Consider the following 16,973-nt stretch of genomic DNA (forward strand, 5'->3'; position numbering starts at 1 on the left):
ATTGCACATATTTAGACTGCGACTTTCTGTGCGACAAATGTAGACAGGAAAAAACTGTCTAAATCCTTTGATGAATATCCCCTAATGCCTCCACTGAATGAGCAGCTAGTATGTAGTCCAAAGCCATCTTGGCCAAATGTTCAAGAGTTGTGAATGGGGAGAGGGGAAGTCATTGCTAGACAGCTTGTGGCTGTGTATGTCCCCAAAAACAAAAATATTGGGCAGCTGAAATAGGACATACCTAGAGATGGGAATGCCTGGAGAATTTTTTTTATTGTTTTTTAAATTGAGAAAACAGGTTTTTCCTGATTTTTTTTGTGGGGTTTTTTTCTGAAAAAAAAAAAAAAAAAGAAAGAGTAATGAATATGTTCTTTTATAGTGATAAATATGCTTATTACACGGTATTCAAATACTAAGAATGCAATTTTTAAAGAAGAGCAATTTGCATTTCTGTCTCTTGGGGCGCTGCATGGAAAAGGTTTCAATTTAGGTTTTGGTTGTGGCTGGGCTCCATCTTGTTGGTATTACAGTAGTTGATTGTTTCCATCTTCTTAGACGAGACTTAATGGACATTTATCTATCTGATTCCTAATAATTTTCTCCCCATCACAGATAATGGGTGCCTATTTTCTGAGTCTGACCAATATCTTGTGAATTGGTTTAAATTTTCCTTCACCTAATAAAATGGTGAGACCAACACCCACCATTGAAATTAATTTAAATTTATAATTTAAATTTTATGGGAATTTTCTGAAACAATTTAAAAAAATGCAAACAAACCATGTTTGTCCAATCATTTTCAGACAGATTGGCCCTCATTTACTATTGCAAACCCAACATGTTTTGTCGGGTTGTGCGCCAGATTCTGTTGCATAGCACCAGAAATTCTGTCTGAGCCAGAGTTTGCGCCAGAATTGAAAAAACCCAGACTAACTCTCCATTTTGCTAAGAAAACCCAAAAAAGGGGCGTGGTATTGAAAAGGGCGTGTCCCCAACATTTTCACAAAAACCCAACATATTTACTAAGGTTTCCACATAAAATGTGGTGGATTTCAGCTGAGAAAAACCCGACAGATTAGAGCAGGTGCAAAAAAAAAAAAAAAAGCAAAGTGTAGGGAAAGTGGAAAATGTAGGGAAACCTTTGTAAATACCGTGGAAAATAAATTGTAGGGAATTAAAACCCACAAAGAAGCCTACACAACAATCTTAGTAAATAAGGGCCATTATGTTTTGGAGAATTGGGAGGCCTCATGCACATTAAAGAGCCGACCAACATCGGCTGGGTCAGGTTGACTTTTCACTAAAGTGTACATGGACTATTTGTGCGATGGTTACTAAGAACAAAATTCTGTTCTCCACTTTGGTTTTTCTTGAAATAGCCATGTTGTAATATGGGTATTAACTACAGATACCACAGTGCAAAATGGTAATTTTCTGTTAAATTTTGGGACACAAATGTAGAGTTTTTTTGTGGTGATCTACAGTAATGGTATTGAGTAGCACTGCATTGTTGAGGTCATAATAGGACACTAAGGTATCGCCATTTTAGAAACATGTGAAACCAGGATAAAGAAATTGCTTGCCCTTAAACATCCTGTAACATGTTATTGGGATATGTAAGAAGAAGGGGTACTCCTCTGAAAAAAAAAAAAAAAAAATTAAATCAACTGGTGCCAGAAAGTTAAACAGATTGGTAAATTACTTCTATTTAAAAATCTTAACCCTTCCAGTACTTAGCTGCTGTATACTACAGAGGGAGTTCTTTTCTTTTTTAATTTCCTCTGTCTGACCACAGTGCTCCCTGCTGACACCTCTGTCCATTTTAGGAACTGTCCAGAGTAGGAGCAAATCCCCATAGCAAATCTATCCTGCTCTGGACAGTTCCTAAAAGAGGTGTCGAAAAATGATGTAGAGAATTTTTGGGTATCTCCCAACCGAAAATTAGCTATACTCCCAGTTAATTCTGCAATCAAAAAGGGGGGGGGGGGGGAGAAGAGTGACTAAGACTTAACTTTTAATCAAGTAATCTTAAAATTGTATATAAATTATATGTGAATGTACAGTGTGGGGTAGATCTGATGTTGTCTCCCCACCATAAAGACGCAATAATTACACACTGTTAAATGACCACGAGTGTTTAGCATTATAACTTTAGCAACATAGATTATTTCCCTTAATGCCCGACGCGTTTCGGTCACCATCCATGACCTCCTCAGGGACAGGTAGGGTATATATTTCATATGCCAAAAGAGCCCTGCTTATAAGTGGTACAGTTCTACGCCACATATAGATATAGCAGGGAACAAGACACTCATCACAAGCAGGCAGTGATACAGTACCGCCTCTTGATAATATTTAGAATCCAGAGTCTTGAATAGACTAATAACGGACCCTGGAGCGCCTAGGATATGGTCAATCCCTGAAAAAAAGCACATATAGATACAAGCTGCTATCAGGTCATGTCACATATTCGTTCTAAACCTGAAAGAGAAAACAGCCGTATTACTTACGATTAGGCGTCTAACGATAGTCTCCATGTGCAAACCCGCTTGGTTGCGGGGAGCCGTACAGTCCTGTCGGCTTCTATGCTGCACATGGAGAGACGCCGCGGCGTTCTGTGTAATATCCGATCGCCGGGCGGAAGGGAGGCGGGGCCCGGATGACGCAGCTTCCGGTTCACGCCGCCAATCCGGAAATGCGTGGCCGCTAGGTGTTAGGGAGCGGTAACCAGGCAACCCGATTAACTCCACTGTGCCCGGACAAGAGGATAGGATTTACAAATGTGAGTAGAAACAAGGTTTTTTGGCTAGCTCATACTGCAGCAATGTAGTTTTACTTGTTACCGTAGGTCACAAGTGTAGATTTGAGACTAATTGGTACATGTCTGGAGATTATTGGAGGGGCTTATAAAATATCCTGGTGATATAAGGACATTTTATTTTATATTAAATTATATTTTATTGATGTTTTATTGACGGATGGGCACAGGCATAGAGACAAGTATGAGGAGATCTGGCGAGAGGAGCCATGAAGACACAGTGACAATAGGGAAAAATTGGAAAAGGGGGGGGGGGGGAGGGGGGAGGTCACCTCCTAAGGGATAAAGATGATGGAGGGTATGTATATAGGGGCCTAGGGAGCCTAATGTGAAGCCTAGATGCAGTCTATACTCTTCCCTAAGCCTAGGCGGGGTGGCCGCCCTAAGAAGTGCGGTCCCGCACAGGAACCTAGTCTATCAAACCCTAGTAGTCCCTAAAAAAAGGGGGGGGAGGGGGATATACTACATCATGGGTTGACTACAACCCCCACTAACTACCTCTCCAAAATATCCCCCTGTTAATTCCCCGTCACTGTGTCTCGATGAAGCTAGTGAAGCACAGCATTTCATTCATACCGTTAGGTGTAACGGTGTCAAGCGTATAAATCCAACGCGTTTCGCGTTGTAATAATAGTTGGTCTAAATCTCCACCGCGTATCGATGGACGCATATTCTCAATGCCATAGAAGCGCAGGTGTTTAATGTCGCCCCCATGGACTTCATGGATATGTCTGGAAATAGCTGTGTCTCTCTTGTTCCTCACATCGCCAACATGTTCGAGGACTCGTCTACGTAGTTCACGGATAGTCTTCCCCACGTATTTTAGGCCACATGAGCACTCGGCTATGTAGATGACTGCTTTGGTGCTGCAGTTGATGAAGGTTTTGATTCTATACATTTTGTTGAGTCTTGGTAGTGATATTTGGAGAGTCTTGCTCATATGTGTACAGGCTCGACAGTGACCACACGCATGTGAGCCAGTTGGTGTGGTCCGGTTGAGCCATGTGGTAGTGGGTGGGATAGGTGAAAGATGGCTATGAGTCACCATGTCAGCTATACTTTTGCCCTTACGGTATGTGATTTGTGGATATTCTCCTATTAAGGTGCGTAGGTCTTGATCCATAAGCAAAATACTCCAATGGCGCTGGATGATTTCTCTAATTGGTCCTGACATATTGTCGAATGTGCCAATAATTCTGCATATCCTGGATTCTTCCGTGTGTTGCCTGGGGACAAGTAACTGTTCTCTAGGGGTATCTTTGGCTGTTTTATATGCCAGTGTTAGTACATGGTCGGGATATCCCCTATCGCGAAATCTCCCCCTCAAGTCACGTGCCTGTGCCTCAAAATCCGTCTCCTGAGAACAGTTCCTCCTGAGGCGGAGATATTGCCCCTTTGGAATCCCCCTTTTCAGGGGGCCCGGGTGGCAACTCTCCCACCTCAGGAGGCTGTTCGTAGATGTGGCCTTTCTATACACATTGGTGTAAAGGCCTCCTTCTCCATTTTTTGTAATAGTTACATCCAGAAAGTCTAACGTACGGTTGTCTATCGTGTATGTGAAGGTCAACCCGATATCATTCCTGTTAATGGATTCCATGACCTCCTTAAATTGATTCTCCGACCCCGTCCATAGGACAAGGATGTCGTCAATATATCTGACCCACAGGGGTACCAGATCACTCAGCCACTCCCTCTCTTCGACGAACGCTATTGTGGCCTCCCACCAGCCCAAATACAGGTTTGCGTATGTAGGCGCACAGGGACTGCCCATGGCAGTCCCTTTTAATTGGTGGTAATAGCGTCCGTCGAAGAGAAAGTAATTGTGGCTAAGGATGAATTCCATCAAGGTAAGTATGAACCTGTTGTGATCTACCATGTAGGTGGGGCGTGTGGAGAGATAGTAGTTAACTGCTATAAGACCTATGTTGCTAAAGTTATAATACTAAACACTCGTGGTCATTTAACAGTGTGTAATTATTGCGTCTTTATGGTGGGGAGACAACATCAGATCTACCCCACACTGTACATTCACATATAATTTATATACAATTTTAAGATTACTTGATTAAAAGTTAAGTCTTAGTCACTCTTCTCCCCCCCCCCCCCCCTAAAAGAGGTGTCAGCAGAGAGCACTGTGGTCGGACAGAAAGAAAATTCTAAAAGGAAAGAAATTCCTGTGCAACATGTAGCAGCTGATAAGTACTGGAAGGATTACGATTTTTAAATAGAAGTAATTTACAAATCTGTTTAACTTTCTGGCACCAGTTAATTTAAAACAATTTTTTTCCAGAGGAGTACCCCTTTAGGCTGTGTGTGGAGATGGTTATTAGTATCTAGAACAAAGGCACTGCAGCACATGTGCACTGTCGTCCGTCAGTTTTTCACAAAAAGAATGGCCCCTTTGTTCAAAAGACTAATAAAAGCCGTGTACCCCAACTGAAGACATCTGACAAGTTTTGCATTAGTACGCTGGTCCCAATGCAAACGAGCAACTAGAATGTTATTACACAGAACACTAGCATCTGCAAAATGTGCTTGAATTATTGCAAGGCCCAGTTAGATGAATGGGGCGACTGCAGGCATTTCTGCAACAAATCTGCTGCATGTGACTATCCACTGATATAGTACAGCAATGGAGTATCCAGCTCAGCAATCCACCACGTGTGCATGGATGCGTGGGGACTACACGCACAAGACAACAGAAACAAGGAATATCCAGCACCACGGCCTCAGACGACTAAGTACGACTAAGGCAGATATGTCCACTGAAACGCGTCCCCCCTTGGTCCGTGCTAACTGTGTTTCATGTTCCTGTCGACGATACTTCAATAAAGAGCAACGTTCTTAATCCAAGGCCTTGGTGATGGATATTACTTGTTCCTGTGGTACTGATATAGTATGGACACTTCAGGCTGGATTCACATTATGGCCGACATTTATCATTGTAGGTGTAAGCGAAGCATTTATCATTGTAGGTGTAAGTGAAGCATTTATCATTGTAGGTGTAAGTGAAGCATTTATCATTGTAGTGTAAGTGAAGCATTTATCATTGTAGGTGTAAGTGAAGCATTTTTCTACACTTGTGTGTGCTGGTAATGTGTAGGATCACCACATTTATTATATGGTTGCAGAGCATGTCATAAATTTTGTATATAGTACATATTTTCTGAAATTTTATTCTTCACATACACCATAAGGCTAGGTTCACACTGCGGAGTCTCCAGGCAGAGAATTTCTGCTCGGAGATTCCGAGTGAGGACAGAGCCGACTGATAGGACCGCGCGGACACTGCAGTCTCCAATAGATTGCAATGTGTTCCACGAGTATTTCCGCCTGAAGAATGAGCCATTCTTCAGGTGGGAATTTTCAAGCAGATTTTCCGTTCACAAATTCTTAAGTGTGAATTTGTGAATAGAAACCCATTCACTATAATATACATTTTAGTAAGCAGAATTTCTGAATGCAATTTCAAAGCGGAATTGCAGGCATAAATTCCATAGTGTGAACCTAGCCTAAAGCTAAGCTAAGTCTGGGCTGGTGTAGTATAGATACTTTTCAGTGGCTTCGCTTTTTTTTTGCACCTTTTCACAAAACCCTTCCATATCATGTGTATTGCCAAAATCAGTGGATTGCAACTCAAAATCAGCAGAAATGTGTAAACTAAAAAGGCACAAAAAAAGGCGCAAATAAACCCTGCTTGCGCCTTTTTTGCACCTTTTCTAGACACAAATAACAGTCTAAAAGACAATGATAAACGTCAGCCTATGTATTTTGGAGCAGACAGAGAAAATCTATAATGGAAAGATTTGCACTTTTTCTGTGTTTTGGACACTCATGGTTTTGGTTAAAATGCTGACAAAATAAGGATAAAAATAGTGTGAATCTGGCTTTAGGAAACCATAAAACAGTTATTCCACGTGAATAACTGCATCTGTACACACCCTAAGGCTATGTTCACATGTTGGAATGTTCGCACAGAAAATCTCTGTGTGGACATTCCGGAGTCTGTGAGCATAGACAGCTATGCATTCAGTGCGGTGTCCGCTGAAAGAATGAACAGGTTTATTCTTTCTGCGGACATGGAAATCAGAATTTCCGTGCTGAAAACATCTGGCACAGAAATTCCGCTGTGTGCACAGCGCAGCAGAATCCCATTGAATTCAACTGGACTGTGCTGGAGCTGAATTTCCATGCGACTTTCCAAGTGGAATTCTGCACAAATTCCACCGTGTGAACATAGCCTTACAATTGGCACAATTCCACACTATCACCAGCAAGAAGAATCAAATTAAGAGACATTTTCATAAGATGGAACAAATAATAATAAACTAGGTTAACTGGGTTCTCAAACTATAGCATTATCTTATGTTGTTCAGCCATAATAAAACAGAGCAGGATATCCACTAATGTCTTACATGCATAAGTCCCATCACCCAATATACAGAGGAGCACATGCATGGCTATCTCAGTATTCAAACTAATGGAATAATAGAAGTATAGACTAGAAAATCCATACTTAAAACATCCACAACAACATCAGACTCACCTACTATAATGCCACAGGCACTCACTAGCCCAATCTCCTTCTTAAGAGCCACTCCACCTCCTCCAGCACTAGAGCTTGAACCAGAATCCTGTGCTTGCTCTTCGGGGATCTTCTCAGCACTTGTCCGTAGTCGGGCACCTTCTGCCATCTTGTTTGGCAAATTGACAACTGTATATAAGAAGCTAATAGTTCTTTACCCACAAGTCCTATGCAGAAGAAAAAAAGAGAATGCATGAATCAGATACAGTGATATATCTTATAGTAGCACTCCTAAACCTGTGGATCGCCTTTGGCTGTCAGGCCATATTGGTATTTGTAGTTAGCCACACGTGGTAATCACAGTCTTCTGGACTAGCATGAGCATTTCAGAGTCTTTTCTGTACTTCCACAACCAGAATATAAACCTATCATTAACCTGTCGGGATTGACCTGACTGGGACTCACCTGGCCGCTTGAGCTGTTAGTCTGCCACAAGTTATAGTGTGCTAGAGACACACGATCAGCTATCTTCACATAAAATTCCTATTCTTTTACAACATACTGTACATAGATTATACAACTGTTTTTTTGTTTAAAAAAAATGTATTAATCAAAACAAAATACTCACAACTATAGGCTTTACTGTGCACAAAGTAGAACAACTAGTATTTAAATTGGCCATATAAAAGTTTCCATATGTATATACCCATAGAACATTGTAATACTTGTGTTACATCCCAGTATGTACAACATCACCAAAGGAGATAACAAATAGCTTCTCACAGTTTGAATATTTATCCCAAATATTTTCCATACATCTTACACATTAAAACATTTTTTACAATTATCAGAATTTTAGGTTCCTTTTATTCTTTATGGTTCTCTAACAGAATGGGCACTGCAGAACTTGAAACTCCTGGGGCCCAAGGCAAAACCCATGAGAGCCCCCCCCCCCCCCCTATACGGCCGTTAGAAAATGCACTATTTCTCCCGTTACTATCTTCTGTCTCAAAATAACGGCCGTTATTAAAAACGGGCTATTAGAAAAATCCCATAGACTATAATGGGATTTTCTAACGGCCATATAGGATTTTGTAACTGCTGATTTTCAGACGGAACTTCGTACGGATCTTTAAAACGGATTCATTTTGTAGTGTGACAGAAACCTTACAGATACACCTATGCCCCAATCATAAGAAGCAGTTTCCCATTTTACCACTATAAATAACTGGGTGGGTTGCCAATAACAAGGTCTTATTTCCCAGCAGACCTTTTGGCAATGCTTAGAGTCTATAGCCAGTCACAATGTAGCATATCTCATTCGAAGCCTGTAAATGGCTCTATAGAGCCCCTCCAGTTATTTTATTAACACTGGACATGCTGGGCTATAGGAGACTGCTAAGACATTGCTATGTGTAGTTGTTATTAAGGGTCTCAGTAACAGAAACCCCTTTACATAGTCACCAGGGGTATACTCTATGGCAGATACAGGGTTAATTCTATTCTCCACCATCTCCTACCTGGCGAGCTGATACTGCCACCCATAGATAACATATACACATATATATATATATATATATATATATATATATATATATATATATATATATATGACTGTATCCAGTCTATAGGTGTCCTGATTCTCTTCCTTTTCTCATCCTGGGCACTCTAAGGGCACATACAGCAGTGTAAGGGGCTATGGCACATTGTATACCCCTCATACAATCCGTGCCCATCAGTGTATCTACTCTATACGGCACGGTGCAGCCATGGTGCCCTATACAGAAGCCTACAGAGACAGGTAAGTGGAGACGCCGTACCCCGGTCCTCACCAGCTCCCGGTCGCTTCCCTCAGGGAGTCTTCAGCATGTCGGTGCCCGGTCAGGTGTCAGAGCTGTGTCATCCTAGTGCCGGGCCCGTGTGTGCTGACGCGGGGTCTCCGTCACCATGTATGTGCTTGAGAAGACTGTCGTCCTCCTCTCCCCGTACACCTGCGGCTCCAGCCTTCCCGCTGTCCTCAACTGTCTGTGTCCCCGGCCGCCTGGCAGCTCTTTTATATTCTCCGCAGGCCCCGCCCCCTGGTCCGGTGCACATCTGAATCCTGCCAGATAAACACCCAGATGTCCTGCTTCCTCATCCAGATGGATGGGGAGTCCTAGCATGTCTCCCCTGTCACATGCATCCGGCTATAAATGCCCCCGATGGGCAGAATAGCATCAGTGTTTCCCAACCAGGGTGCCTCCAGCTGCTGCAAAACTACAACTCCCAGCATGCCCGGACAGCCTTCGGCAACAGCTGGAGGCACCCTGGTTGGGAAACACTGATCTAACCAGTCAGAATACATAAGCTGCTGTGCGGTATAAAGTGGATTCTCTATAGATCTTTAACCCCTTTTTCAGTTTTTGCATTTTCGTTTTTTCCTCCTCACCTTTTAAAAATCATAACCCTTTAAATTTTCCACCTAAAAATCTATATTATGGCTTATTTTTTGCGCCACCAATTCTAATTTGCAGTGACATCAATCATTTTACCCAAAAATCCACGGCAAAACAGAAAAAAAATGATTGTGCGACAAAATTGAAGAAAAAATGCCATTTTGTAACTTTTGGGGGCTTCCGTTTCTACGTAGTGCATATTTCGGTAAAAATTACACCTTATCATTATTCTGTAGGTCCATACGGTTAAAATGATACCCTACTTATATAGGTTTGATTTTGTCGCACTTCTGGAAAAAATCATAACTACATGCAGGAAAATTAATACGTTTAAAATTGTCATCTTCTGACCCCTATAACTTTTTTATTTTTCCACGTACAGGGCGGTATGAGGACTAATTTTTTGCGCCATGATCTGAAGTTTTTATCGGTATGATTTTTGTTTTGATCGGACTTTTTGATCACTTTTTATTCATTTTTTAATGGTATAAAAAGTGACCAAAAATGTTTTGGACTTTGGAATTTTTTTTCCGCATACGCCATTGACCGTGCGATTTAATTAATGATATATTTTTATAGTTCGGACATTTACGCACGCGACGATACCACATATGTTTATTTTTATTTACACTGTTTATTTTTTTTTATGGGAAAAGGGGGGTGATTCAAACTTTTATTAGGGAAATGACCTTTATTAACACTTTTTTTAAACATTTTTGTGCAGTGTTATAGCTCCCATAGGGACCTATAACACTGCACACACTCATCTCCTACACAGATCACAGGCGTGTATTAACACGCCTGTGATCAGTGTTGTCAGCGCTTGACTGCTCCTGCCTGGATCTCAGGCACTGAGCAGTCATTTGTCGATCTGACACCAAGGAGGCAGGTAAGGTCCCTCCCGGTGTCCTGTCAGCTGTTCGGGACGCCGCGGTGGTCCCGAACAGCTTTCGCTTCAGACGCGGCGGTCAGCTTTGATTGCCACATCTCAAGGGTTAATACAGGGCATCACCGCGATCGGTGATGTCCTCCATTAGCCGCGGGTTCCGGCCGTTGATGGCCGCTGGGACGACCCGATATGACGCGGGGTCACCACGATAGCCGGCGTAGGACGTAAAATATACGTCCTTAGTCGTTAAGGATGGGCCCATTTTTTACCTCAATGACCAGGCTCTTTTTTTTAAATTTGACATGTTTCTCTTTAAATGGTAATAACTTTAGAACGCTTTTTCTGAGCAGAGTGATTCTGAGATAGTTTTTTCGTGACATTATACTTTATATAACTGGTGCATTTTTGTTGACACATGCAGCATTTTTTGTGTTGGTGAACAGGAGCAAAGCGTTCCCCCTGTCAACACCATAGATGCCGTGATCACGGAATCTAGGGGGTTATTGCTGCCGGGACCGGCGCGATCGCGGCTCCGGCAGCTGTGGCGGGACTGCGGCTGTGATTGACAGCTGGGTTCCGTCGCCGATCTCCTGCGCTGCCCGTGGCAGTTCCGGAGATCGCTATCACGTATGCATATGTCCAATTGCGCAAACGTGTCGGATGCTTGGACGTATGCATACGTCCTATAGCGGAAAGGGGTTAAAGGGGTACTCCAGTGGAAAACTTTTTTTTTTTTAATCAACTGGTGCCAGAAAGTTAAACAGATTTGTAAATTACTTCTATTAAAAAATCTTAATCCTTACAGTACTTATTAGCTGCTGAATACTACAGAAGAAATTCTTTTCTTTTTGGAACACAGAGCTCTCTGCTGACATCACGAGCACAGTGCTCTCTGCTGACATCTCTGTCCATTTTAAGAACTGTCCAGAGTAGTAGAAAATCCCCATAGCAAACATATTCCAAACAGTTCCTAAAAGGACAGAGATGTCAGCAGAGAGCACTGTGGTCATGATGTGAGCCGAGAGCTCTGTGTTCCAAAAAGAAAATAATTTCCTATGTAGTATTCAGCAGCTAATAAGTACTGGAAGGATTTAGATTTTTTAATAGAAATAATATACAGATCTGTTTAACTTTCAGGCACCAGTTGATTAAAAAAAAAAAAAGTTTTCCACTGGAGTACCCCTTTAAAACAACGCTATCTATGATGCCAGAGTAAATTGGGTGTCTGTAGGTTCATGCCATCATGAGCATCTACACTGGCATATAATATAAACTGATAGCATTTTAGTGAGTATCAAGGAGCAATGTTTTCCAAGGGCAGATGAGATGATTTAGAACAAAAAGTGGCAATGCAGAAATACAGACTTTAATATGTTTTACATTTATATAAAGATGTGCTAATAGTGTTCACACAAAGGGATATAAAGGATTCTGGAAGGTCTCAGCACTGGAGACATGTGAGATTATGTAGTGATCCTGTCAGTAATGAAGAACATTAGCCAGGCCCTCCCCAGTTTAAAATGGATACTCCATGTATCTGTAGATTGCTATCAACTGTACTGCAATTTGCATTCTAAAGGCAATATGCATTCTATATGAATCAACTGACACCAGAAAGTTAAACAGATTTAAAATTACTTTTATTAAAAAATCTTAATCCTTATTTATCAGCTGCTGTATACTACAGATGAAGTTGAGTTGTTCTTTTCTGTCTGACCACAGTGCTCTCTGCTGACACCTCTGTTTATGTCAGGAACTGTCCAGAGTAGAAGCAAATCCCCCTAGAAAACCTAGGACAGAGGTGTCAGCAGAGAGCACTGTGGTCAGACTTAAAAGGGTACTTCGGTGGAAATTGTTTTTATCAACTGGTGCTAGAAAGTTAAACAGATTTGTAAATTACTTCTATTAAAAAAATCTTAATCTTTCCAGTACTTATTAGCTGCTGAATACTACAGAGGAAATTATTTTCTTTTTGGAAAACAGTGCTCTCTGCTGACTTCACAAGCACAGTGCTCTCTGCTGACATCTCTGTCCATTTTAGGAACTGTCCAGAGCAGCATATGTTTGCTATGGGGATTTTCTTCTACTCTGGACAGTTCTTAAAATGGACAGAGATGTCAGCAGAGAGCACTGTGGTCATGATGTCAGCAGAGAGCACTGTGGTCATGATGTCAGCAGAGAACACTGGGGGACATTTATCAATGTTTGCTTATGTATTCCTTTTTTTAGTAATTTTTTTCTTACAATTGTTTTGCTTATGTGCGACTTATTTATGAACTGCTTTCAGCCTGCTGATAAATTTCTTTCACGTAAGCAATTTTTCTTTTTTTGCTTTGGTAGCGGCTTTTTCTGCTCCATGTCTAAGCTGGAGTAAATTTAGTAGGTTTTTTCATGCGATGCGACTTTTTTGCGACTTTCGCACTTGATAAATCTCTGACCACTGCAAGTCCAAAATCACTTTTTGCTTTGGTAAGCAAGATTTTTATTTTTTGCTTAGGACACTGAACAATCAAAAAGTCGCAGAAAAAAGAGTGTAGGCGCACGTGCGACAATTTTAAGCAAAAAAAAAAAAACTACTAAATGCTTTGATAAATGTCCCCCACTGTGTTGCAAAAAGAAAATAATTTACTTTGTAGTATTCAGCAGCTAATACGTACTGGAAGGATTAAGATTTTTTTAATAGAAGTGACTTACAAATCTAGCAAAGAGAAAGTCCAGGGTTGGCACTGCCACTGGATGTGTTGCTCGGAGCGATAACGCAAGTTGCCACTGCTACTCACGGTCCCCCGCTATTGTCGGTGCTCTTCCTAGAAACCAGAGTAAACATAGAATAAAGAAATCGGAGGCACTCTATAATCTTGCAGGAGGTTTATTCAAAGTCAGATCATACAGAAGTGCTCAGTCATCAATGACCACGAACTTCCTTCTCCTATTCCTTTATATACACTCCATATTAACATAGTGAATACAAACATATAATAGAAAACAAAAACCATTGATAAAAACAATGCATGGTGTAATGCGGTTCCTAAAAAGGGCATCACCCACATACTTGCATATTAACTGGAAGTCGTATTACGTCAAGGCATATAATAAAACGGAATAGTTTCAGGTTTCATGAAAACGCATCATGTGAACTGGATGTTCATTTGGTTGTAAATAAAAGAAAAAAAAATGTTATGAAGGAAAAACACTTAAATCGCTGGGTGTATTTAGATCCAAAGGTCCTAATGCATCCGTACGCAAAATCAATTCAGTTTCTTTTTGTAACAGTAATTTTTGTCTGTCCCCTCCCATCGTTGGCATGGGCTGTACATATAGACCCATACATTTCAGATGTTCTTTATTATTATTGTGACAAGTGTTCATGTGTTCAACAAATTTCGGACTACCCATACCTGTAGACATTGATCTAATGTGTTCCTTTATTCTTTTATGTAACGCTCTGATTGTTTTGCCAATATAATATTTTTTACAGCTGTAAACCAGGGCATATACTACAAAATTCATCTTGCAGGTAATGAAAGAATTACCCTTCAATTACCCTTCAATCACACCCCTACCCTTCAATCACACCCCTACCCTTCAATCACACCCCTACCCTTCAATCACACCCCTACCCTTCAATCACACCCCTACCCTTCAATCACACCCCTACCCCTTAATTCCCTGGTTGAACTTGATGGACATATGTATTTTTTCGACCGTACTAACTATGTAACTCTAACTATGTATGAGCCTAGTTGTATTTCTTTATGATTTATTAAAAGATAACAAATAGTGCATTTTCCACCTTTGAAATTTCCAATCAGTGATAATTTATTTAACCAATTAGTTTCCTTTTCTTCTTTGTCCAGTCTATTTTTAACAAAAATATCCCTTATACTTTTTGTTCTTCCAACAGCTTCGTATGTATGGTGTCCCTGAGAAATTCATGGTTATGTAATATATGCCACTTTTTGTAAATGGCAGATTTTATTACTTTCTCCATGGGACTGTACTCAAAAGAAAAGGAAAAATTAGTTTTTCTTCTGTTCTACATGCGTTTTTTATTTTTTCTGTAACGTTACTTGTCTTGGTAGGGCCACTGCTCTGCTGCATGCTTCCTGTAGTAAATACTCAGGATACCCTCTATTTCGTAATCTACTACACAACTCCATGGCTTGTTTTTTAAACGATTAAATGGCTTCGTAAACGCACCATCTGACCATAGGGCAATGATTTTTTGACGTGATATGGATGATAGCTATCGTACCTTAGTAAGGAATTTGTTGCTGTGGGTTTACGATAACCCTCAATATTCAATGCATTATTGCTGATCATCAGTCTCACGTCCAAAAATTCTTTGCTGGTTTCACTAAAGACACTTGTAAAATTCATATTGTATGAGTTATTGTTCATATACCCCACAAATTCTTTAAACTTTTTCTGTGACCCCGACCAAAACACCAAAATGTCATCCACATAGCGTACATATAGAGACAAAAATTTTTGTATGGGTTAAATTTAGAAAAAATGTATTCATCAAAAATCTAAAATTAATTAAATGTATGGGTCTATATGTACAGCCCATGCCAATGATGGGAGGTGACAGACAAAAATTGCTGTTACAAAAAGAAACTGAATTGATTTTGTGTAGGGACGCATTAGGAACTTTGGGTCTAAATACACCCAGCGATTTAAGTATTTTTCCCTCATAATAATTTTTTTTAATTTACAAGCAAGTGAACATCCAGTTCACATGATGCGTTTTCATGAAACTTGAAACTATTCCCTTTTATTATATGCCTTGAATTAATACAACGTACAGTTAATATGCAAGTATGTGGGGGATGCCCTTTTTAGGAACCGCATTACACCATGCATTGTTTTTATCAATGGTTTTTGTTTTCTATTACCGTATATGTTTGTATTCACTATATTCACTATGTTAATATGGAGTGTATATAAAGGAAGAGGAGAAGGAAGTTAGTGGTCACTGATGACTGAGCATTTCTATATGATCTGACTTTGAATAAACCTCCCGCAAGATTATCGAGTGCCTCCGATTTCTTTCTTCTAAATTTACAAATCTTTTTAACTTTCTGGCACCAGTTGATTTAAAAAAAAAAAAAGTTTTCCACCGGAGTACCCCTTTAAAATAACTACTCAACTTCCTCTGGAGCATACAGCAGCTGATAAGTACTGGAAGGATTAATATTTTTAAATGAAAGTAATTTACAAATCTGTTTTTCTGGCACCAGTTGATGTGAAAAAAAATTTTTTTCCACGGGAGTACCCCTTTAAAGGGGTTCTCTGATGAAAAACAATATTTTTCTAATCAACTGGTGCCAGAAAAACAGATTTGTAAATTACTTTCATTTAAAAAGGGGGATTTGCTCCTACTATGGATAGTTCCTGACACAGACAGAGGTGTCAGCAGAGAGCACTGTGGTCAGACAGAAAAGAACTATACAAATTCCTCTGTAGTAAACAGTACTGGAAGGATGAAGATTTTTAAATAGATATAATTTACAAATCTGTTTAACTTTTTGGCAACAGTTGATTTAAAAACATTTGTTTTCCACCGGAGTACCGGCACAGATATAGAAAACATCAGATCCTATCATTGGGGTGCATGCAGTTGAAAGCAGTGATAGAGCATAGATCAATTGGTAACTTGTCACAACACTTACTGTTGTAGGCTGAAAGCTGCTTTAAAGGGGTACTTTGGTGAAAACCTTTTTTCTTTTAAATCAACTGGTGGCAGAAAGTTAAACATATTTGTAAATTACTTCTATTAAAAAATCGTAATCCTTCCTGTACTTAATAGCTGCTGAATACTACAGAGGAAATTATTTTCTTTATGGAAAGCTCTCTGATGACATCACGAGCACAGTTCTCTCTGCTGACGTTATTATAATAATAATAACTCTTTCTTTATTGTTGTCCTTAGTGGGATTTGAACCTGAGTCCCCAGCACTGCAAGGCAGCAGTGCTAACCACTGAGCCACCATGCTGCCCTTAGAATACATCTGCTATGCATCTGCTATGCATGGTTGCTAAAATGTCAGCAGGGAGCACTGTGCTCGTGATGTAATCAGTGTTCCAAAAAGAAAGGAATTTCCTCTCTAGCATTCAGCAGCTAATAAGTACTGGAAGGATTAAGATTTTTTAATAGAAGTAATTTACAAATATGTTTAACTTTCTGCCACCAGTTGATTTAAAAGAAAAAAGGTTTTCACCGGAGTACCCCTTTAAGCCCTGGGCCTACAAGATGCCATAACCTAGGACGTCTGTATCCCAGGGCATGCAGCATAATGACAT

The 16,973-nt window shown here is 40.3% G+C and overlaps 1 protein-coding gene across 3 annotated transcripts in view; it reads right to left on the reverse strand.

Moving 5' to 3' along the window:
• Positions 1-16,973, reverse strand: part of SLC7A8 (solute carrier family 7 member 8) — a 120,558-nt gene that overhangs the window by 37,927 nt on the left and 65,658 nt on the right. The window contains exons 1-2 of one of the 3 annotated variants that reach the window (XM_056526157.1): positions 9,164-9,384; positions 7,365-7,570 (exon numbers count right to left, since the gene is read on the reverse strand). In XM_056526157.1, the coding sequence (XP_056382132.1) occupies positions 7,365-7,512 (148 nt within the window). In that variant the 5' untranslated portion in view covers positions 7,513-7,570; positions 9,164-9,384. Of the gene's footprint in view, positions 1-7,364; positions 7,571-9,163; positions 9,385-16,973 lie in introns of those variants that run through there. The other 2 variants (XM_056526165.1, XM_056526174.1) reach the window with 2 other exon arrangements.

Source organism: Hyla sarda, chromosome 1 (genome assembly GCF_029499605.1).
Source record: "Hyla sarda isolate aHylSar1 chromosome 1, aHylSar1.hap1, whole genome shotgun sequence".
In the NCBI taxonomy this organism is placed as follows: Eukaryota; Metazoa; Chordata; class Amphibia; order Anura; family Hylidae; genus Hyla; species Hyla sarda.